The following is a 22,606-nucleotide window of genomic DNA, read 5'->3' as shown; positions in this document are numbered from 1 at the left end:
GAGTGGCAGGGTCCCAGAGCTTGTAGCTCTAGGGGAAGATAGGTTATGTAGTGGTCATCCATGGAAAATTCTCAAATTTGCCAATATTAGCCTCCCAAGAACGTTATTCCAACATGACTTTGTAGAATCCCGTTTGGTAAGGTCAGTGGTTGAAATAAAATAGGCCAGGCACGGGACTCATTGCTGTAATCCCAGCACTTTGGGAGGCCAAGGCGGGTGGATCACTTGAAGCCAGGAGTTTCAAACTACCCTGGCATAACATGGCGTAACCCCATCTCTACTAAAAATATAAAAATCAGCTGGGCATGGGGGCACATGCCCATAATCCCGGCTACTCTGGAGGTTGAGGCTAGAGAATCACTTGAACCTGGAAAGGGAAAGTTGCAGTGAGCCAAGATCTCACCATTGCAGTCCAGCCTGGGTGACAGAGCGAGACTCTCTCTCAAAAAAAAAGAAGCATTACTTCAAGCAAATTTCGAAGAGGCTGTTGCAGTAATTAAAGGAAGATAGTAAGTGCCCTGTTAACTTGAGTTGCTCCAGTAAGGAAAGAGAAATGTCCTAGTGGAGACATGCTCCACAAATGCTTCTGCATGTAGCTTTTCCCTTTTCCTCACAGAAAAGAAATATACATATTCACACATGAGACACATACATATAATACATTCATTGTAATGGTTATATGGACCTTTGGGTAAGAATTGCATGTTAGTACTACTATTAACTAAAGAATTCACTCTCTATTTAATGTGACACTTCCACAAGATGTTTTGGCCCTGATCCTTAAAAGTTAGTTTCTTAGAATTAAACTTTGAGTCTTTGGGGTATTGTGCACTAGTAAAAGTTTTACAGGGAACCAATGCCTTGTATTTGCTTCTTTTTTTAAATGCTTGCCTTTTCTATGAAATCATTATTTCTTATTTCTTATTTCTTTTTCCTTTAGGAATTGTGAAGGGCAGAACATTCGATACAAGACATGCAGCAATCATGTAAGTCCTAAAATAAAAACATTTAATCCAATACAGTATGTTCTTGTTTTAAGTTATGATATTCCAGTGTGTACTCTAACTCTAATGGTCTCTTGATACCCTTTGTGGAAAATTGAAATATTTCTTTAATTGACAACAGATTTTGTATATCAAATATCTTCCATTTATATATACTACGATATTAGGCCATATCACATTCATGATCTAATTTGGTAAGTATTTAATAATTTCTGAAGTCATAGAAACAGTATATACTATCTGTAAGCTCCTTCAAAGTTCAGAATGCTTTTATGTTCAGTATCTTACCTGACCGTTGCACTGTCCCTGAGCAGGTAAGGTGCACTTATTTCTCTTTTGCAAGTGAGAGGACAGGCTGAGGGAGGTAAAATAATTTTTCAAAGGTCTCAAAGGAAGAGTAGACTTGAACTGGTCTGTTGCTATTTCTACCATTCAGTGTTAAGGAATACTATCGATGATTCATCAGCAAGTCACACAGAAATATACAAAACCCTACTCTAATTCGATTATCAGTCAACACTAAAAATAAAAATTCAAATATCTTGCTTTAAAATTTTGAAAATAAGGCTGTGAGTGGTGGCTTATGCCTGTAAGCCCAGCACTTTGGGAGGCCAAGGCAGGTGGATCACTTGAGATTAGGAATTCAAGACCAACCTGGCCAACGTGATGAAACCCCATCTCTCCTAAAAACACAAAACTTAGCTGAACTTGGTGGTGCATGCCTGTAATCCCAGCTACTTGGGGGACTGAGGCAGGAGAATTGCTTGAACCCAGGAGACAGAGGTTGCAGTGAGCCAAGATTGCAGCACTGCACTCCAGCCTGGACAACAGAGTGAGCCTCTGTCTCAAAAAAAAAAAAAAAACCCAAAAAATTAAAAATAAAAAATAAACACCAGAAAGAATCCATTCTATTTTCCACTCAAAACATTTCCTGGTTGTCAGTAAGAGGCTAACTAGAGGTACCTAGCGCTTGCTTCGTTATACACAAAAAGACCAAAATAGCAAACAACTACAGATAGACTACAGTGTCTGAGGGAGAGCCCTGTAGCATAGCACGGGAATGGCAGTGTCCCTGTGGCACACAGTAAGTCAGGATGGCAGCATAGAGAAGAGAGTGAAGTACCCTGCCTCTGCTACACCATCTCCCCTGTCAGGTAAACAGGGAGCCCCCAGCAACCCCTATGACCACTACAGACACATGTAGTTCTTGCTACAGGAGGATCCAGCAGTCCTCACAGGCCCTGAGCCCAGCTTGGGGGAGCTGCCTGGAGTTTCCACAGCCGCATTGCTGAATGGGATAAAGCAAATGTAGTATATATACACCATGAAATACTATGCAGCCGTAAGAAGAAGGAAATCTTGCCATGTGTGACATGGATGAGTGCAGGGGGTGCTATATTAAGTGAAATAATTCAGACACAGACAAATACAACATGATCTCATTCATATATAGAATTTAAAAAAACCTTGATATCATAAAAATAGGCAATAGAACAGTGGTTACCAGAGGCTGGGGAGGGCAGGGGGCAGGTAGAGATTGGGAGAGGTTAGTCAAGAAAGTTACAATGAAGAAGGAAGTATAATTTTTGGTGTCCTATTGCACAGTAGAGTAACTATAATCAACAATAAAACACTATAATTTAGCCAGAAGAGAGGCTCTTGAATGTTCCCACCACAAAGAAATGATACATTTTTGAGGTGGTGAACATACTAATCATTAGATAATGTATACATGTATGGAAACATCACCGTTACATAATGTATACATGTATTGAAACATCACCTTGTCCCCCATAAATATTTACAATTTATGGAGCCCTAAAAAGTTGAAAGAAAACCGAAAAATGGGCTTAGCTGGCAGAATCAAAAATAGGGGGTAGAGAGGAACAAATGTTCTGAGAAATAGGGTCAACTACAAATGGCTCACTAGCACCTGAGCATCCTGTTGCAAGCATCCAACTCACAGCCTACCTGCACCAACCATCCTGTCTGCAAACATTCAGCCCAGGTAACACGACCTTATACAACTCGCTTCCAGTCTCAGCCTCTTTGCAGACAGTAGACAGCCTTCCCTCTGCTGCACTGACCATTGCTCCCTGGCAGTGTAGCCCCCATTTTCTTTAAATGAATCTGCCTTTCCAGACCCATCACTGTCTTGGTAAATTCCTTTATTTGACTATGTGTCGGCCCCAGACGGTCACTAACCATGACATTTTATGTGTTTATTAAAAATTTTAAAAACAGGTTTGCCTCATTGGTGCTATAGACCCAAATCAAAATGACAGGAATTAAAAGGAAATTCTGAGAATCTGGCGATCTCACTTAAATGAGATTTACTTATTTATTTTTATCCACTTTTCTCAATTGGCTGTAACTAATTTATTTTAAATGATCCATTAGTGGGGCCTTGTCTCTTTCTTCCTTCTCTGACCCAGGCCAGTGCAGTCTTGGATAAGGGTTTCTAATCTATGGATCAAGCTTTTTCTTGGCGGGTAGTCCCCGAAAGTTCTATGGGAGTAGAAAGCCAGCAGTCTTTAGCAACACCTTTTGACTGAGAGTTCAAACCATATTTGCAGTCCATTTCTATTAGCGATGAAGCTGACATTTCTGTCCGTATCTCTCCACTGGTTCCAAACTTGAGTGGGAAAAACAGATGCTTATTTACTGGGCACTCAAACTCCAATATCACTTAGCCAGAAGTAACCAGATTTTTTTTTTTTTTTATCAACTGAGTCCTTGGAGGAATTTTGGAGCACTATGGAAATGGCTTCATATCTCTGGTGATTTGAATTGCAACACACTTGATCTTGAGCAACACATCTGCTTGTGAGAGCTCAATTAACTGAGCTGGAAATCCAGGTGGGGTATGTAGGAGGGAGAGAGACCTGAACACAAAGCGAAGCATGTCGATGCCGACATAGTCTAGCCTTCCTTTTAAACAAGCATGTGAGTACATTAACGACCTCAGAATTTTATCCATGAGGCTTTTAGATCTAGCGCCTTTTTCCTGGATGCATTAGTTGTTTTTATTGCTGCTGAAACACATTACTATAAACTTGCGGCTTAAAACAAGACAAGTGTATAATCTTACAGTTCTGAAGGTTGGAAGTCTGACACAGGTCTACAGGTCTTACTGGGCTAAAATGCAGGCCTACATCATTCTGGAGGCCTAGGGGAAAATTAATTTCATTTTTTCCCCAGCTTCTAGAGTCCACCCATGCTCCTTGGATCGTGATTCCTTCTTCAGTCTTCAAAGCCAGCAACATTGCATCTGTTTGAACATTTTTCTTTTTTCTTTTTTTTTTTTTTGAGACTCAGTCTCACTCTGTCACCCAAGTTGGAGTGCAGTGGCACAATCTCAGCTCACTGCAACTGCAACCTGTGCCTCCCAGTTTCAAGCGATTGTCCTGCCTCAGTCTCCCTATAGCTGGGATTACAGGCACACACCACCGTGCCCAGCTAATCTTTGTATCTTTAGTAGAGATGGGCTTTTACCATGTTAGCCAGGCTGGTCTCAAACTCCTGACCTCAAGTGATTCACCCATTTCGGGCTCCCAAGGTGCTGGGATTACAGGCATGAACCACTGTGCCCGGCCTGAACCTTCTTCTGTAGTCATATCTTCCTGTGACCACAGCTGGGCGTTGTTCTCCCACCTGGATAACCCTAGATAATTTCCCCATCTCAAGGTCTCTAACTTTAGTAATATGTGCAAAGATCCTTTTGCCATGTAAGGTAACACTGTCACAGGTTCTAGGGGTTAGGTCATGGCCATCTTGGGAGCCAGAGTGGTGCATTATTCTGCCCAATACGATGGGATAGCTAAAGTTTTCTTTGGTCCGACAATTTCCTTGTAGTCATTCAAGAACAAATTTTAAAATAGTGTGATTTCCAGCAGTAATTTGTGAAACTATTTAAGAAAATTCATTTTAAACCCCAGATCAAGGTGTTAAATTTGAGAATTTCATTCTAGAGTTTCTCTGTGTATGTATCACTCTGCTCTAGCTCATTCCAAAAATGAACCTATTATCAACAGAAGTGATAGAGTGTTATGCCACATAGCACAGACATAGAAGTAATCTAAAATTTGTACACGTTAGGTGCAATGGTTAGGACTTTGGTGTACTTGAGTGAAGATATGATGTCCCTGAAGCTCTCTGAGCCTAGGGTTACCTGTGGTCTCTAATTTATGACCCCTCTGGGAGAACACAGCAGAAATCTTTATCACCTCTAAACTGGTAAGAAATAGATGCTGGGGGTGGAGTAGGAAGGAGGAGGAGAAGGAAATGCTGTTCGTTTTTAGTTCTCAGACTTGGAATCGTTAGAGTCCTAAGAGAGGTTTCATAAGAAGATAGCATTGGTTGCTATGCTTGCCATTGCAAATTCAGAATTTCCAATGAAATTTCTTATTTGAGAAATAAGGGAAGGTTGTGGCAGTGGGAGTGTCCCGAGCATGCCTTTGTCTCCATGTGCCACAGTACTGCAGCTGTGCATGGCCAGGCTGTGTTGCAAACCAGAGGTGCATAAATGCAGCCCCAGCTCCAGTGTAGATAATCTGTAAAAGTCGATTCCTATACAGGAGAGATTATACAAGTATATTCCTGAATATACTACAGAAACATTGCAAACATATAAAGTGCCATAAGTGAATATAACCAGAGTGAACTTGGAGTATGAATGTAGTTACATCTTTTTCTCTGTATAAATATTTGAGCTGCTTCCTGCTTTATTAACTGGGGATTCAAAATATCCACCTCACCATGCACTCTAAAGAGCAGAACTCTGCAACCCACCCCACCTCCAGTGGAGAGAGGACTGAGTTCTGATGAGCATACACTTGCTGTTACTTCTCACTGCCATTCAGTGTCTTACTGAAGACTGGCCACACCAGTTAAGTGGTTAGAGGCTTTCATTTTACCTGGAAATGGGGATGGTCATTCACTTTCTTGAAGGACGTTGACTTCAGTGATTCTAAGATGAGCTATTTTGAGGGAGACTTGGCCCCCGATTCAAACATGCCTACACCTATACTTCCAGGACCTTTTATGGCCCTGTATTATGGGATGGCAAGGTCTTTTCAGTCCCATCCAAGAGATGTCATCAGCAATGGCCAAACTCAGTCTCTATCAGAGAAGTCTGCTGTGTGGGGAAGGAGGTGTTTCTGTCAGTGAGCCTTGGAGATCTGACACTGGATCATATTCCAGAGATGGCTAAAAGTTCTATTTGTCCACGGAAATGCTGGAAGGCTCAGGCTCTCAGCCTTAGGATCATGGACTATTGTCTATTTGTGTCGACTTCCTCACACTTAACCCAAATGATGATAATTATAAGTCATACTTATTAAGTACTTCCTGAATGCTAGGCATTGTTCTAAGTGCCAATTTATGAATACATTAATGTAATCCTCACAATGACCCTGGGAAGTAAGTGCTATTTTTATTTCCACATGTACAGAAGAGATTTGATAACCTGCCCCAGGTCACAGAGCTGAATTTAACCTCAGTCAGGTTTCAGAGAGTACACTCCTAACCACTCCATTATACTATACTTCTACTTGGAAGAATATGGAAAGGCTGTAAGCTTTGTCAGATGATAAAATGATGCTGCAGACAGCAGGAGCTAAAGCATGGTAGCTTTTAACAACACACAAGCACAAAAATTGCTGTAGGGACATTGTACTTCCAGATACCATTGTAGAAAATCTAACTCTGGAACAGTGGGGCAGATCTTCTATATACTCTCGGTTGGCAAGGGCCAGAGATCAGGGAAGAGCAGGGAATGAACTGAAAGAGACACAACTGAACAGAGTCAGAGAAAGGAAATCCTCCATGCCCATCGGTTTTCTGCTACTCCAGCAGCCTGGGTGGATTCCTAGGGTAGGGAAGGGTCCGGCTTAACAAGGACAGACTCTGACAGTTGCATTTCAGAATTCTGCCCACCTCGGCAGAAGACAATAAAGAAAAAAAAATTCAGGCACTCAAGAAAAGATCAAATGTTCTTTTGTGATGAAGTCTATTGTAACAGGCATTCACAGCACCTAGATGAAGAGGACGAAGAAATTCCACTCCTGGTGTACAAGAGACCATGCTTCAAATGGCAGGAGCGGAAGGCATACCCAGGCCATGAGGACCACACTTTGGTTCAGCAGCTCTCCTCGGCTTCACTCTGTCAGGGGAGATGGGGATTTGGGCTTTGGGCCTGAAAGGTTAGGGAACAGAACATGCGTGGGTACAGTGCCATGGCTCCTGAGTGACTGCTGTTTTCAGACATAAGCCTCTGATCAGCACTTGGCATATATCCTTATAGCCAGAAACTGGACCCAAGCCCTAGATAAAGAATCATCCTTATTAGGGGTATTTTGAAACAAATGGGGAATTTCTAAGAGAAGTCATGCATGTCAGCAGGGAGTTCTAATACCTGAATTGACTGATGAGTCATGGTTTTTTTTTATACCACAGTTTATAGGATTAAAGAAAATGCTGGAAGAGGCAACTGGGAAATAGTTTTTAAAATAAGTATATGATAATTTGGTAAGAGCGTTTTTGTAGCATGAACAGATTTTTCTATGAGCACAGAGGGAGGCCTGGTATACTTGGAGAGGGGGCTCCCAGAGCTCCTTCCCGACTTTACAGTAGGGACATTTGATATGACCCTTGAAGTATTCCTCATACCATGGATCCTCTTAATGGCTAGAATCTGACAGTTTTCCATTCAGTATTTCTCTTGGAGGTGTTCTTTCCTTTTCCCTGTCATCGCTCCTGCTCTGGTCAAACCACCCCCTCGCATGTCTGTCTCCAGACCTCCATGCCATCTTACAATTATACTGTTCCTAAAATGCCATCTTTTATATCTTGCTCCCCTCTATGGGTCCTTATTGCTTTTAAATCTTCTCACTTGCATTCAAGGACCTTCTTATCTTCAGATAAGATTTATTTCTTATTTAAACTCCCAACTTTCATCCTTTCTGGACAAGGCTGCACACAGCTCCTTATAGATACTGAATTTATTTCTTCTGTTTCTCTTTTGTTCGTGTTTCCCAAATATTGTCCTATTGATATCACACCATCCTTTAAATCCACCTGAGATTTCAGTTTTTCACCATTTCCTAAGCTAAGCCAACTCTAGCTTACAGTGGCCACAAACAATTTCTTTTCCTGCTAGAAATGTTGTCATTTGTTATACAAAAGAATCACAAAATTTAACTCACAGCACAACTTGGATATGAAGATAAAATAAAATTTTAAAATTTGCTTGTAGCAACAATGTATTTCTCCTGAGTCCCTACTCGCTGGTTATTGGGAGAAGGAATTGGGGGAGGGGTATTGCCTAAACGTCTGAGTCACATGAAAGCTTGGTCCAGTTCTATTATATAAATAATCTCTTAAGCAATGATCTGTCTCTCTTGTATAAAAATACTCAGTTTATTGGAAAATCTTCATTTCCTGGCTTCTCTACATAAGTTGCCCCGATGTTGTACATAGCCCCATAGATTTTGGAGGGGAAGGAATCCTTGTTTTCAGGATGGTTTGGGAAATGGATGCCTTCTGTCATTTGTTGGCTGTGGCAGCCACCTCCTCTTCCTCTCTCTTCCCTTATCCTCCTCTCCATCCTGCTTTCTTCTCTTCCTCCTCACTCCTCCTCTTTCTTCTTTTCTGAGCTTCCCAGGCTGGCTACCTACTGACATTTCCTTCTTAGATATATTTATTACCTCTATCAGGTTAGAGTTAAGTCTTGCTGATACGGAATCTATTCTTATTAACTTCTTCTAATCAATTTTACAATTTAACTATTGGATAAACATTCTGTGTTCTTCATTGCAGTTCTACTTGAAGTCTGCAAATACCCGTGATAACACTTGTTCAATGTGTTTCATGCATATAGAAGCAGCATCTCCAATAAGATAACAAGCTCATTGAATGACAGTGGTGGATTATATTTTTGTTTTGTGTTCTCATGTAACCTAGGGCAAATCCTTAAGCTAGCCGTAGCCCTAATTCAGGCTTACGTTTTCACATTGCAGCCCATCAAGTATATTTAAATAAATAAGTGTTGTCTTAAACTTACCAGATAGGAAAAAAAAAAAAATGCTTCTCAGGGAAAGGAAAGCAGAAGAATGTCATTTCACTTCCTAAATGTCAAATAGACAGTATAAGACACAAGAATCCCTAGCTTGTCTTGAGTGGGGACATGGGACCTAGCTGAGCCAGATTAGGAAGCTTAGTGTTGACATTGGAAGAATGTGGAATGAATGAAAGCATTTAATATAAGCAGTCAGTGGCCCCCACATTTACTAGAAAGCAGTATTCTATAATAGAGTGCTTGTTATTTTGAAAATCAGTCTTGGCTCTGTCATATCCTAGTGTGTGTCTTTGGACTAGTGGTTAAAAACTTTCTAGGTCACAGTTTTCTCCATTTATAGAGTGAGGGTAATAATCCTGACCTACCTAGTTCAAAGGGTGGTTGTAAAAAGAGAATGTTGGTGATTACCCCTGGGAAACTAAAAAACATGATCCAGATGCCAGGCTGCCTTAATCAGATAACATCATATGCTAAGAACAGAAGCCCACTTAGATTAGCTCAGGACAAAGGGGATTCACTGGATGGACAAGTGGGTATTTAAGGGAATTTAAGCCTCAGCAGGCCTTGAGGGCCTGGAACCAGGAATCAGAAAATGAGGAACACAGGATACTTATTCCCATTTAAATGCATAGTTTATGATCTGTCTTTCTTATCGAATTCATTCTTCTTTGCTGTGGGAATTGGCTTGCTTTGCTTCAACATTTATCTTATAAAAGAAATGGCCAGTCCAACCCCAGATCGATATGAGTTCTTAGCTCCAGCTCTTTTGTTGCGATTCCAAATTCCTAAGAAAGATTGACCTGGTGGGGACCAGATGTTTGCCTCTGGATAGTCAGCTGTCACCAAGGGGGCTGGTCACATGTACAAATCTGGCCACCCTTTTGGCAAAGACTAAGTCTAGGCTGACATCCTAAGGTGTTTTCTGCTAGTTAACGCTTAATTTTATGAAACTTCATTGGTTTATAGAATTTAAAGGAGTCAAGAGTGAGCTAGCCAGCACATTCAGTCCCTAGAGAATGCGTCCTGCTCTCTTAGACACTTTTCTTTGGTTGGTTTCAAAGAGTCAGAGGCAGAGAAAATTAGCCATGGCTGGAGGAAGAGGAGGTGATGTAATTTTATAATTGATGATCCTTCCATAGCCAGATGGAGGATACAGTCCTCATTTCAAGAGAGAAAAGTCATCTGACCTGGCACGGTGCTTCATGCCTGTAATCCCAGCACCTTGGGAGGCCGAGGCAGGGGGATTGCCTAAGCCCGGGAGGCCAGGACCAGCATGGGCAACATGGCGAAACGGTCTCTAGAAAAAATTAGCTGGGCGTAGTGGTGCATGCCTGTAGTCCTAGCTACCTGGCAGGCTGAGATGGGAGGATCACCTGAGCTCTGGAGGTTGAGACTGCAGTGAGCTGCAATCATGCCACTGCACTCTATCCTGGGAGACAGAGTAAGACCCTGACTGAAGAAAAAGTCATCCAGTTTTAGCCTTCTTCAGTTTGACTTGCTTCTGTGAGTGTAACCTGGTTTAATTTTGCTAAGACAACAAAAATGTGGATGCAATATAGGATTTTGGAATGTTTCACAGAAAAATAATACAACCAATCTCAGAAGAATGTTTGTTAATTACATTCTATTTGTTCCCTACCTACTTCCAAAAATGATTTAAGGAAATTTCTAAAGTCCAAAAGCGTAAACAGTAAAATACAAAAGTCAAATAGCAAAAAGAGGAGAAATGAAAGAAATTCTATTTAAAAATCCTGGCTGATAATCTATCAGTAACATTTGTAGGAAAAAATAAAGCTAGATTTCTAACTTAAACTATTCATCTAAATAAATCCCAAATTTAACAAATAGTTTAAAATATGACTGCTAATCTATAAAAGAACTAGGAAAATACATTTAAGTATTCATCTGTTCTCAGGGCAGAGTGGGAAAGCATTTCTAAGCCCATTAATAAAGAAAGAAACCTTATGGGGACATATTCATAGAGCTGACAACATGAAAATGTAAAACTTTTTGACTTTACAAAGCACCAAAAGCAAAATGAAATGGGAAAAATATTTCCATCAGAAATCACAAAGAGCTAATAATTTCACTATGAAGTTTAATAGTTTTATCTGCTGAAAATAATAAAAAGACAAAAATACCAATGGATAAATAAAGGATATAAAACAAGACATTTTTTTGAAGAATTAATACAAAAAGCAAATATATGTGAAAAGATATTAAGCAATAAAAAGAAAATACAGGCTGGGTGAGGTGGCTCATGCCTGTAATTCCAGCACTTTGGGAGGCTGAGGCGGGAGAATCACTTGAGGTCAGGAGTTTGAGTCCAGCCTGGCCAACATGGTAAAACCCAATCTCTACGAAAAATACAAAAAAAAAAAAAAATTAGCCAAGTGTGGTGATAGGTGCCTGTAATCCCAGCTACTCAGGAGGCTGAGGCAGGAGAATCACTTGAATCCAGGACGTCCAGCCTGGGTGACAAAGCAAGACTCTGTCGCAAAAAGAAAATACAAATGAAACAATGGAGTTCTATTTTGCACTTCTGATTGGAAAAAAAAAACTAGAAAATTGTAATGGAGGACAATTTTGCAGTATTTTGAATAGTCCATAAAATGTGCATAACTTTGGACTCAGAAATTTTATTTCCAGAAAGAAGTCCTTGGTAAATAGTGAAGATTTTTGTGAAGATTTAGATACAAAGATCTGTTATTTATTCTTTTGTTGAGTAGAAACTATTTCCAACATTTTTAGAATGACTATTTACTGTATTACTTTCATAATACATACAAAAATATAAAATTATAAATATATATATATATATTTAAGGCAGAGTCTCACTCTGTTGCTCAGGCCGAAGTGCAGTGGCATGATCCTGGCTAACTGCAACCTTTGCCTTCCAGGTTCAAGCAGTTCTCCTGCCTCAGTCTCTTGAGTAGCTGGGACTACAGGCATGTGCCACCACACTTGGCTAATTTTTGTGTTTTTCATAGAGATGGGGTTTCACCATTTTGGCCAGGCTGTTCATAAACTCCTGACCCCAGGTAATCCACCTGTGTTGGCCTCCCAAAGTAGTGGGATTACAGACATGAGCCACCGTGCTGGGCTGCTATATTGCTTTTTTGTACCTGTTTTCTTTTCTTTTCTTTTCTTTTCTTTTCTTTTTTTTTTTTTTTTTTTGAGACGGAGTTTCGCTCTTGTTACCCAGGCTGGAGTGCAATGGCGCGATCTCGGCTCACCGCAACCTCCGCCTCCTGGGTTCAGACAATTCTCCTGCCTCAGCCTCCTGAGTAGCTGGGATTACAGGCACGCGCCACCATGCCCAGCTACTTTTTTGTATTTTTAGTAGAGACGGGGTTTCACCATGTTGACCAGGATGGTCTCGATCTCTTGACCTCGTGATCCACCCACCTCAGCCTCCCAAAGTGCTGGGATTACAGGCTTGAGCCACTGCGCCCGGCCTGTACCTGTTTTCTTTATGAAGTTTGCATATCAAAACTAGATTTTTGATGAGTAAAGTCACGCTATTCTCAATCAGTATCTTGCTTCAGAAATATCTGGTGGGAAGAAACAGTAATTTAGTAAAAAGACCAATAAGTCATCAGTATTTGTACAAATACTTTTTATTGTGACAGCACCTGAGGGCATTTACTTAGAATTTATTTGCTTTTGTTGTAGACAGAATTTAAACAAGCTGTGCTTTCTGCCATCCATCCTACAGCCAGTTGAAGGCAGGTACTCGGTACCAGTGAAGATGTGGCAGGGAGACTGACGGGGGAGGAAAGGCAGATGAATTAAAAACAGCGATGACAGGGCGGGCGCTGTGGCTCAGGCCTGTAATCCAAGCATTGTGGGAGGCCAAAGTGGGCAGATCATGAGGTCAAGAGATCGACTCGATCCTGGCCAACATGGTGGAACCCCGTCTCTAATAAGAATACAAAACTTAGCTGGGCATGGTGGCATGCGCCTGTAGTACCAGCTACTTGGGAGGCCAAGGCAGGAGAATCGCTTGAACCCGGGAGGCAGAGGTTGCAGTGAGCTGAGATCGAGTCACTGCACTCCAGCCTGGTGACAGAGCAAGACTCCATCTCAAGAAAAAAAAACAAAAAAACAATGACAGAGAAACAACCACAAGGGCTCACAGAGCACAGCAGTTTTAGGCTAATAATCCTTCACATTGAAATGGCTCCTGAAGGCATGGATAACAATTAAATTTTTATGAAGACCTGGAATCACCTGGAAAAATTTGGTTTCCTTTGTTTTAGAAGGAAAGAGATTAGATAATGCATTTGAAAACTAATATTTGAGATAGTTAAAATAGGGCAAAATTTGGCATCTAAGTCTTGTAAGCACTAATTATCTGGAAAAAAAAAACCCGTGTGGATGAGTGATCAGAATAATGACATAATCTCCTGTATAAATCATTATTACAGAAATCTCTCTGGAATTTCATAGCGTACATTCACCTTTGAATTTTGTTTTTTTTTTTTTTTAAAAAGGGATTTAGGTGACTCCCAGAGGGATTCAAGTGGGGTGTGGTCTGATGGGATTCCGGTTTACTTATTTCCCCTTCTGGTGGCCTCTCTCACTGGACGATGTGCATGAGGCCTTTTCCCTCCGCCCCCAGGACTGCCCTCCAGATGCAGAAGATTTCAGAGCCCAGCAGTGCTCAGCCTACAGTGACGTCCAGTATCAGGGACAGTATTATGAATGGCTTCCACGATATAACGATCCTGCTGCCCCCTGCGCACTCAAGTGTCATGCCCGAGGACACGATTTGGTGGTGGAGCTGGCACCTAAGGTACTGGATGGGACTCGTTGCAACACGGATTCCTTGGACATGTGTATCAGTGGCATCTGTCAGGTAAGCACACCTGCCTCCCAAGCCCCTGCTTCAGGCGTGTGCCATGTCTACTATCAATAAGCACAACCCTTTTCTTCTGTACTTTTGTTTATTCAGATGAAAGTATTGCTACTGGCTGGGTGTGGTGGCTCACACCTGTAATCCCAGCACTTTAGGAGGCAGAGGTGGGAGGATCACTCACTGAGACTAGGAGTTCCAGACCAGCCTGACCAACATGGTGAAATCCCATCTCTACTAAAAATACAAAAATTAGCCAGACTTGGTGGTAGATGCCTGTAGTCCCAGCTACTCAGGAGGCTGAGCCAAGAGAGTCTCTTTAACTTGGCAGGCGGAGGTTGCAGTGAGCTGAGATCACACCACTGCACTCCAACCTGGGTGGCAAAGTGAGACTCTGTCTCAAAAATCAAATAAAAAGGAAATACTGCTGTTGATCCTTTTAATATTAAAAATACTTCCTAGAATGTTACTAGCCTTTAAATCACGTTTCACTTGTTTAAAATAGTGTAAATTTTGTGCATTTAGATCCAAAAGATTGTAATATAACTTCTTGTGATTATTCTAGATTAGTGGTTCTTTTTCTTTTTTTGAGACAGAGAGAGTCTCATTCTGTCACCCAGCCTGGAGGACAGTGGTGCATTCTCAGCTCACTGCAGATTCCACCTGCCAGGTTCAAGTGATTCTCTGCTTCAGCCTCCTAGCAGCTGGGATTACAGACACCCACCATCATGGCCAGCTGTTTTTTGTATTTTTAGTGCAGACTAAGTTTCATCATGTTGGCCAGACTGGTCTCAAACTCCTGACCTTAGGTGATTTGCCTGCCTTAGCCTCTCAAAGTGCTAGGGTTACAGGCATAAGCCACCGAACCGGGCCATAGATTAGCTGTTCTCTAACTTGAACATGTATCAGTCACCTGGCAGGCTTGTGATAACAGAGTGCTGGGCTTATCCCCCAAAGTTTCTGATTCAGTAGGTTAGGGAGGAGGCTCAAAGATTTGCATTTCTAACAAGTTCCCTGGAGGTACTGAAGCTGTGGATCTGGGGAATACACTTTGAGAACCACTGTTTTGGAAGAGTAGTACTGGAGAGTCTCTTATTAAATTAAGTTTTCTTGTTAAAATTACTTCATTATTTTGGGTCTTTGGGAACAATGTCTTATTTGCAAAAAACTAACATGAATGCGTTCTGGCAGATTTTTCAGAGTGGTCTCTGCAGAGCTGTGACAAGTCTGACTGAGCCATAAACCCCAGTAGCTTGTAATGAGTTTAAGAATTCAAGACACTTTGGGCTGGGTGCAGTGGCTCACGCCTGCAATCCCAGCACTTTTGGAAGGCCAAGGTGGGCAGATCACTTGAGGTCAGGAGTTCGAGACCAGCCTAACAACATGGCGAAACCCTGTCTCCACTAAAAATACAGCAGTTAGCTGGGCGTGATGGTATATGCATGCAATCCCAGCTACTAGGGAGGCTGAGGCAGGAGAATTGCCTGAACCCGGGAGGTGGAGGTCACAGTGAGCCAGGTCATGCCACTGCACTCTAGCCTAAGTGATAGAGTGAGACTCTGTCTCAAAAAGAAAAAAAAATTAAAAAGACACTCCAACAGGTTGTGAGACAGGGATGGCAGAGAAATGATAGGATTCTGCATCTATTCTTTTGATTTTTGACAAATGTTTCTAAAAAATAATGAATGTGTCTAGTAATTCACCGAACCTATTGTGCTCATAACCAAACAGTAATAACAACAGCAGACAAGCAACCTGACCACCTACTAACTGTTAGGCACTGCCAGGAGTCTCAGACTTAAAGTGCTCAGAGGTGAACCTTCACCCTGCTTTTCAAACCAGCTTCAACTCGGTTCATCCCTTTATCTAGAAAATGACTTCCAGTTGCTCATCCCAAAACTTTGGCATCATTGTCGCTTTTCTTTCAACCCACACACTGGATCCATTGCCAGGTCCTGTCAATTTTCCCTCCGAAGATTACTTTTACCACATCTTTCCACCTTTACTGACTTTTCTTGTAGCCTGAGTCCCTATCAGCTGATCTAAACTGCATTAACAGCTTTCTGTTCTGTTCTCCCAGCTCCCACCATGGTTCCCTCCAGTATGTTCTTCAAAGAGCAGCTAAAGTGATTATTTTAAAAAGTAATTCAGAGCTTGTCATTCTTGCATCCCCCAAAGCCCCTCAATGGCTTGTCCTTACATTAATGATGAAATGTAGGATTCTTCCCTGTCTCTTTAGGCTCTTCCTGTACTATCCACCTCCCTGCCCTTTTAAAATAAACACAATTTTTTTTTTAAGAAACAAGAGTCTCACTCTGTCACCCAGGCTGGAATACAGTGACATGATCATAGCTCATTGTAGACTAATCCTCCTGGGCTCGAGCGATCCTCCTGCCTCAGCCTCCCACATAGCTGGGACTGCAGGCATGTGTCACCACACTCAGCCAATTGTTTGTTTGTTTGATTTTTGTAGAGATGGGGTCTTGCTATGTTGCTCAGGCTAGCTTTGAGCCTCCCAAAATACTGGCATTACAGGCATGAGCTGCCATACCTGGCCTGACTCAATTTGTTAGAGCAATTTTAGATTCACAGCAAAACTTAGTGGAAGGTAGAAGTTCCCCATAGGACCCCCTGGTTCCTTGTATGCACAGCCTCTGCCACTATCAGTATTCCCCACTGTAGTAGTGCGGTTATTACAGTTGACGAACCTACAGTGACACATCATAATCACCCACAATTCATAGTTTATATTAGGGCTCACTCTTGGTGTTGTAAATTCTGAATTTGAACAAATGTATAACGACACGTATCCACTATCATAGTAATGCAGAGTCGTTTCACTGACCTAAAAATCCTCTATGCTTTGCTTTTCCACCCCTCTCTCCTCGCTAACCCCTGGCAACCATGGATCTTTTTACCATCTCCATAGTTTTGCCTTTTTCCAAGTGCCATAGAGTTGGAATCATATATGTAGCCTTTTCGGATTGTTTTCTTTCATGTAGTAATATGTTAGACATTTATGTTTCCTCAGTGTCTTTTCATGGCTTTATAGCTCATTCATTTTCTTTTCCTTTTTAAAAATGTAAGAGAAAAAAATTAATCGAATGCTTCACAAATCAGCATGGTATCATTCCAATTTTAGTATATATGCTGCTGACGCAAGCACAACAGCTCCTTTATTTATTTATTTATTTATTTATTTGAGACAGAGTCTCACTCTGTCACCCGGGCTGGAGTGCAGTGGCACGATCTTGAGTCACTGCAACCTCCACCTCCTGGGTTCAAGCAATTCTCCTGCCTCAGCTTCCCTAGTAGCTGGGACTGCAGGTGCCCACCACCATGCCTGGCTAATTTTTTGTATTTTTAGTAGAGGCAAGGTTTCACTGTGTTAGCCAGGATGGTCTAGATCACCTGACCTCCTGATCGGCCCATTTCTTGGCCTTTCAAAGTGTTGGGATTACAGGCATGAGCCACTGCACCTGGCCGCTCATTTCTTTATAACACTGAATAATACTCCATTGTCTTGGATGTACCACAGTTTATTTATCCACTCACCTACTGAAGGACACTTCGGTTGCTTTTTACTTTTGGTAACCAAAAGCAGACTTGGCCAAAAGTCAAAGCTTACCATGTAATTCTTCCGTTTTATAAACCTTCTCTTGTTCCCCTTTATCGCCACCAGTTAAATTTTGGGTTCTTTGACCAAATGATTATAGTAATCCTTCTCAGTGGGATTACGCTTTTGTTTCCCAAGTTTTTGACAATGATCATGTGTTGCTTTTATAATTAAAAAGAATTGTTATTAAAAGCAATTTGGGTTGGCGCATTGGCTCTGCCTGTAAAAACAATTGGGAGGCCAAGACTGGAGGATTCCTTGACCAGCCTGAGCAACATGGGGAAAACTTGTTTCTACAGGAAACTTTTTAAAAAATTAGCTGGGTAGGGTGGTACAAGCCTATGGTCCTAGCTACTTGATACTCTGGATCCTGAGGCAAGAGACTCACTTGAGTCCAGGTGGTTGAGCTGTGATTGCACCACTGTATTCTAGCCTGTGATAGGGTGGAACCCTGTTTCTAAAAAAATAAAAATAAAGAAAAGCAATTTAGTTTGGGCTCAAGGAGAGCATCCTGGATAAGGTGATATTTGGACTCTGAGGTTTTGAAAAGTTGAGTAGAAGTTAGCTAAACCAAGGTAAGGAAGAGAATGACAAGCAGAAGGGACAGGAATGTAACAGCAGGTGCAGATGTGTTTAAGGGTCCAGGAGTACCTTCTGTAGAACTGAGGTGAGAAAACCCATGGAATAGTGCCAGGAGATGAGGCTATCTGTCAGGGTGGAAACTAGTCATTAACTTATTCTGCAAGTTGAGAGAGGAGCCATTTCATAATTTTATAAAGAATTTGGGCTTGTCTTTACAAAGGTCATTTCAGTGGCAATGTGGCAGATTATTTGCAGAGGACAGGATCTAGCCAAACAATAGAAGGTCAAGTATGAAATAACAAGAGCTTAAAATAAGGCAAGTTATAGGATGAATGAAGTGTAGACAAATTCTAAAGATCAAAGATGCATTTTTTTGAGAAAGGGTCTTGCTATGTTTCCAGGTTGGAGTATAATGGTGTGGCTACAGCTCACTGCAGCCTTGAGCTCCTGGGCTCAAGTAATTCTTCTGAATTAGCCCCCACACTGCCCCCAAGTAGCTGGGACTATAGGAATGTTCCTCTATGCTAGGATAATTTTTATTTTTTAAATTTTTTGTGGAGATCAAGTCTCACTGTGTTGCCTAGGCTGATATTGAGCTCCTGGCTTCAAGCAACCCACCTACCTTGGCCCCCTACAACACTGGGGTTGTAGATGTGAGCCACTGAGCCCAGCCCTGGAAACAGATCTTTTAGGACTGAATGTTTGGTTGGATGTGTGGAGTGAAAGAATGATATCTAGATTTCTGATATTGTGACTAAGTAGATAGTGAGACCATTTATCAAGACAAAATATTGAGTGAGAACCAGGGCATGGGGCAAAGATGATGAGCTTCATGTACCTGTGAATATCTTAGGAGAGAGATCTAGACTAGAAATATAGATTTGGGGCTGACACATGCTTACATCTAATAATCTATTATCCTTGGGGACTGAGTAAGAAGGACAGGTTGTACAGAGTCCTGGTGCCCATGGTTGAAGGAACAGGCACAGGGAGAGGTGCCCCTGATGGGGACTGAACAAATAGCCTTCTATATGGCAGAGAGACCATAAAAAACAGAAGATGAGGTCAGGTGAGCCTTTAAGAAGGCAGGTTAGCAGTGGCACATACTTCACAGAAGTCAAGAGCAGTAAGAACTGAAATCCACCCACTTCGCTTTGACCAGAGATCACTGGCAACTTCAGCTGGTACAGCCTCGATGCTGGCGTTGGACATAGGTGTTGGGGAGGATGCAAGATGCATTAGTTTCCTGTGGCTGCTGTAACAAATTACCACAGACCTGGTTGTTTAAAACAACAGAAGCTTATTCTCTCACACTTCTAGAGGCTGGAAGTTTGCAATCAAGGTATCAGCAGGGTTGGTTCTTGCTGGAGGCTCTGAGGGAGAATCCATTCCTTGCCGCTTTTCCAGCTTCTGGTCCTAGAGTTTGGGCTTGTCTAGAAAGAGCCCATTTGCAGGAGCCCAGTCTGGGAGCAGCAGGTGGGCAAGACGGAGGAAAAAGGGGAGGGTGGGTGACTCTAAAACTTAAGCTTCATTAACTATGGTAAATCCACGAACAAGCAAGGATTATATGTTTCCAGGTTGGTGTGTGGGTGGAGTATTGATGTAGAGGTAGAAATATACAACCGATGAAGTAAAGTTTGGGGGACTCAAAGGAGTTGGTAGCCGAAAAAAAGGGGACAGATTTTTGTGCCAATGATTTTTGGTGTTCCTTGCTTGTGGAAACATCACTCTTATCTCTGCCTTCATCTGTATCCCGCCTTGTCTTGTCTGTCTCTGTGTCTTCCTCTCCTTCTGTAAGGACACCTTCATATGATGTCATCTCAACATCCTTAACTTAATTACATTTGCAAAGATACTTTTCAAAATATGGTCACATTCATAGGTTCTGGATGCCATGTCTTTTTTGGGGGGGGGGTTCACAATTCAACCCACTACCCATGGTGAGGTATGCATAGGCCTAAATGAGTAGGGATGAAGAGTGTAAACCCATCTTTCAAAAAGTATGAATCAGAACAATAGAGAAGGAAGGATACAACTACAGCTAGAGGGGATGTCAGGTCCAGGAAGAATGTCTTCAAGATCAGAGATACTTGGAAAAGCACTGGAGCAGATACAGTTTGTAGGGTACCTGAAGCATATATAATTAGAAGGTCCCTCTTTGTTTATTAATTTTTGAGACAGGGTCTCACTCTGTCACCCAGGCTGGAGTGCAATGGTGCTATAATGGTTCCTTGCAGCCTCAACCTCCTGGGCTCAAGTGATCCTCCCATCTCAACCTCCTGAGTAGCTGGGACCACAGACAGGCATGCCACCACTGCCTAGTTTACAGCAGATTCTTACATAGAAACCCTTCCCAGTTGCAGCCCAGCTTCCCCTCCCCGCCTCAAACCCTTCAATTCCTAGCAGCTCTCAGCATTTGCGGGAGCCTAGACTGGGAACAGCAGGTGGGCAAGACAGAGGGAAAAGGAGAAAGTGGTTGACCCTGAAACTTTAGCTTCATTAACTTCATGGTAAATCCAAGAATGAGCAAGGGTATGTGTTGCCAGGCAGGTGGGTGAGTGGAGACAGATTGCACGGACAAGGAGGAGTGACACCTCTTCCCTTGAGGTGGGCAGGAAGGGTGAAATATGGGCCAATGATCAGTTTGTATCAGAACAGATAGGAGGGTGATATATTGTTTGATGGCCTCAATCGAGTGAAGTATAAAACAAAGACATCTAATCAGAATAAGGGGGCAGGATTTTGAGGAGGAATGAGAAATTTGAAGATGCTCTGAGGATAGCATAGATAACTAAATATGGTTAGAGAACAGTGCCCTGTGTAACTAGAAGAAGTAGAAAACCATCGCCTTTGGCTCAGTTGATGTGTGAAGCTAAGGTCACTTGGCTTTGGGTCAAGGCCGTGGACCTGCTTGGTGGCTTCCTGTGCATAGCTGTGATCAGGACTGTGTAGACTTCAGATTTAGAGAGAACTGCCTTCAGAGTCTATTTCTGCGATGAATTAACTGAAGACCACTTGGCAACTCCCTTACCATCTTTGAGTCTTGACCTTTCCATCAGGTAGAAAGCAGATATTATCCTCCTTATAGGTCCTGTTTTAAATTCATTATTCCACAAACCAACATTCCAAGCACCTGGCACAAGAGCTGACACCCGAGGCCTTCAGTCAGCAGGAGCTCCCCTTCCTTCTCCTCACTGCCCACCACCCCCTCCTCATTCATGGTGTAAGTCCAGCTGCATAGTTGTCTCCAGGAGTTTCCAGGGTTTAAAGGGGCTTGTAGGATAAAGGTGGTTTCAGTGTGAATTCGTCCATTTTAAGTGAGTGCTTCTCACCACATTTTTTGTGATTCTAATGAGGTGATGAGGAGTGATGCCCTGGTTGCTGAAAGCTGGATGCTCCTTTGGCTAGGTGATTTCAATAAAAGAATTGTATGTACTTCCTCAGAAGTGACTCAGACACTTCTTGGTTGAATTCAGTATCTTTCCTTCGACAGAATAATGTTCACATAAATTTCTTTTCTTGTTCCACATGGCTCTGGGCATCAATTAGGGTGAGAGAAAGTGAAGGGTGTGATTCTTTCTACTTGCCTCAGGATCACTGAAGTGAGCCATAATGATGACTTGTCATAGGCTATGCATAATTCTTGTAAATGTCTGTATAGTTTTCTCATTTAAATGAACATGCCACAGTGCTCTTGGGAGGAACTTTCCATTAGCCTGAGCACCGCTGACAGCCTGAGACAGCGGTCCTCACTGAATGAGGTTTGCTTCTGCTTTGGAGGTCTGATTTTTATTAGAGGCATTGCCTGGTTGGTACCAGCTCTGCAGACCAAGTCTGATTTGTCATTCATGTTTACTGAATTCCCTGATAGCTGTGCAGATGAAGAAACCACTTAGAATTTGGAATAAAAATATAAATAATAACAACTAACACTGGGTGCTTAGCCCAGGTATCAGGCATTGTCTAAGCCCTTTACTGTTAGCTCATCATAACCCTATCAAGTAGGTACAGTATTTACTCCCCACTTTGTTGATAAGGAAACTGGAAATTGAAGAGATTAAGTAATTTGCCCAAGTTGCACAGTATCTTAGTCAATTTGGGATGCTATCGCAAGCTACCATACATTGGGTAGCATATTGACAACAGAAGTGTATTTTTTACAGTTCTAGAGGCTGGGAAGTCCAAAATCCAAGTGCTGGCAGATTCAGTGTCTGGTGAGGGCCTGGTTCCTGCTTTCTAATTCACAGAGGCTATGTTCTCACATGGCAGAAGGGGAGGGAGGTATCCAGGGTGTCTTTTATAAAGGTACTAATCCTATTCATGTGGGTTCTGCTCTCATGACCTAATTACCCCCCAAATGTTTCACCTCCTAATACCATCACCTAGAGGGTTAGGTTCCTGCATATGAATTTTGGGTGCAGACACAAACATTCAGTCTGTTGCACACAGCGAGGAAGTGGTAGAGCTGG

General features: G+C 42.1%; 1 protein-coding gene across 3 annotated transcripts in view; it reads left to right on the top strand.

Moving 5' to 3' along the window:
- ADAMTSL3 (ADAMTS like 3) overlaps positions 1-22,606 on the top strand; it is a 335,335-nt gene that overhangs the window by 134,615 nt on the left and 178,114 nt on the right. For all 3 annotated transcript variants that reach the window (XM_074399945.1, XM_039480064.2, XM_074399944.1), the window contains exons 5-6: positions 941-986; positions 13,706-13,942. In XM_074399945.1, coding sequence (XP_074256046.1) covers positions 941-986; positions 13,706-13,942 — 283 coding nt within the window. The remainder of the gene's footprint in view (positions 1-940; positions 987-13,705; positions 13,943-22,606) is intronic.

This window comes from Saimiri boliviensis, chromosome 5, assembly GCF_048565385.1.
Source record: "Saimiri boliviensis isolate mSaiBol1 chromosome 5, mSaiBol1.pri, whole genome shotgun sequence".
In the NCBI taxonomy this organism is placed as follows: Eukaryota; Metazoa; Chordata; class Mammalia; order Primates; family Cebidae; genus Saimiri; species Saimiri boliviensis.
This window is presented reverse-complemented; position numbering and strand designations above follow the sequence as displayed.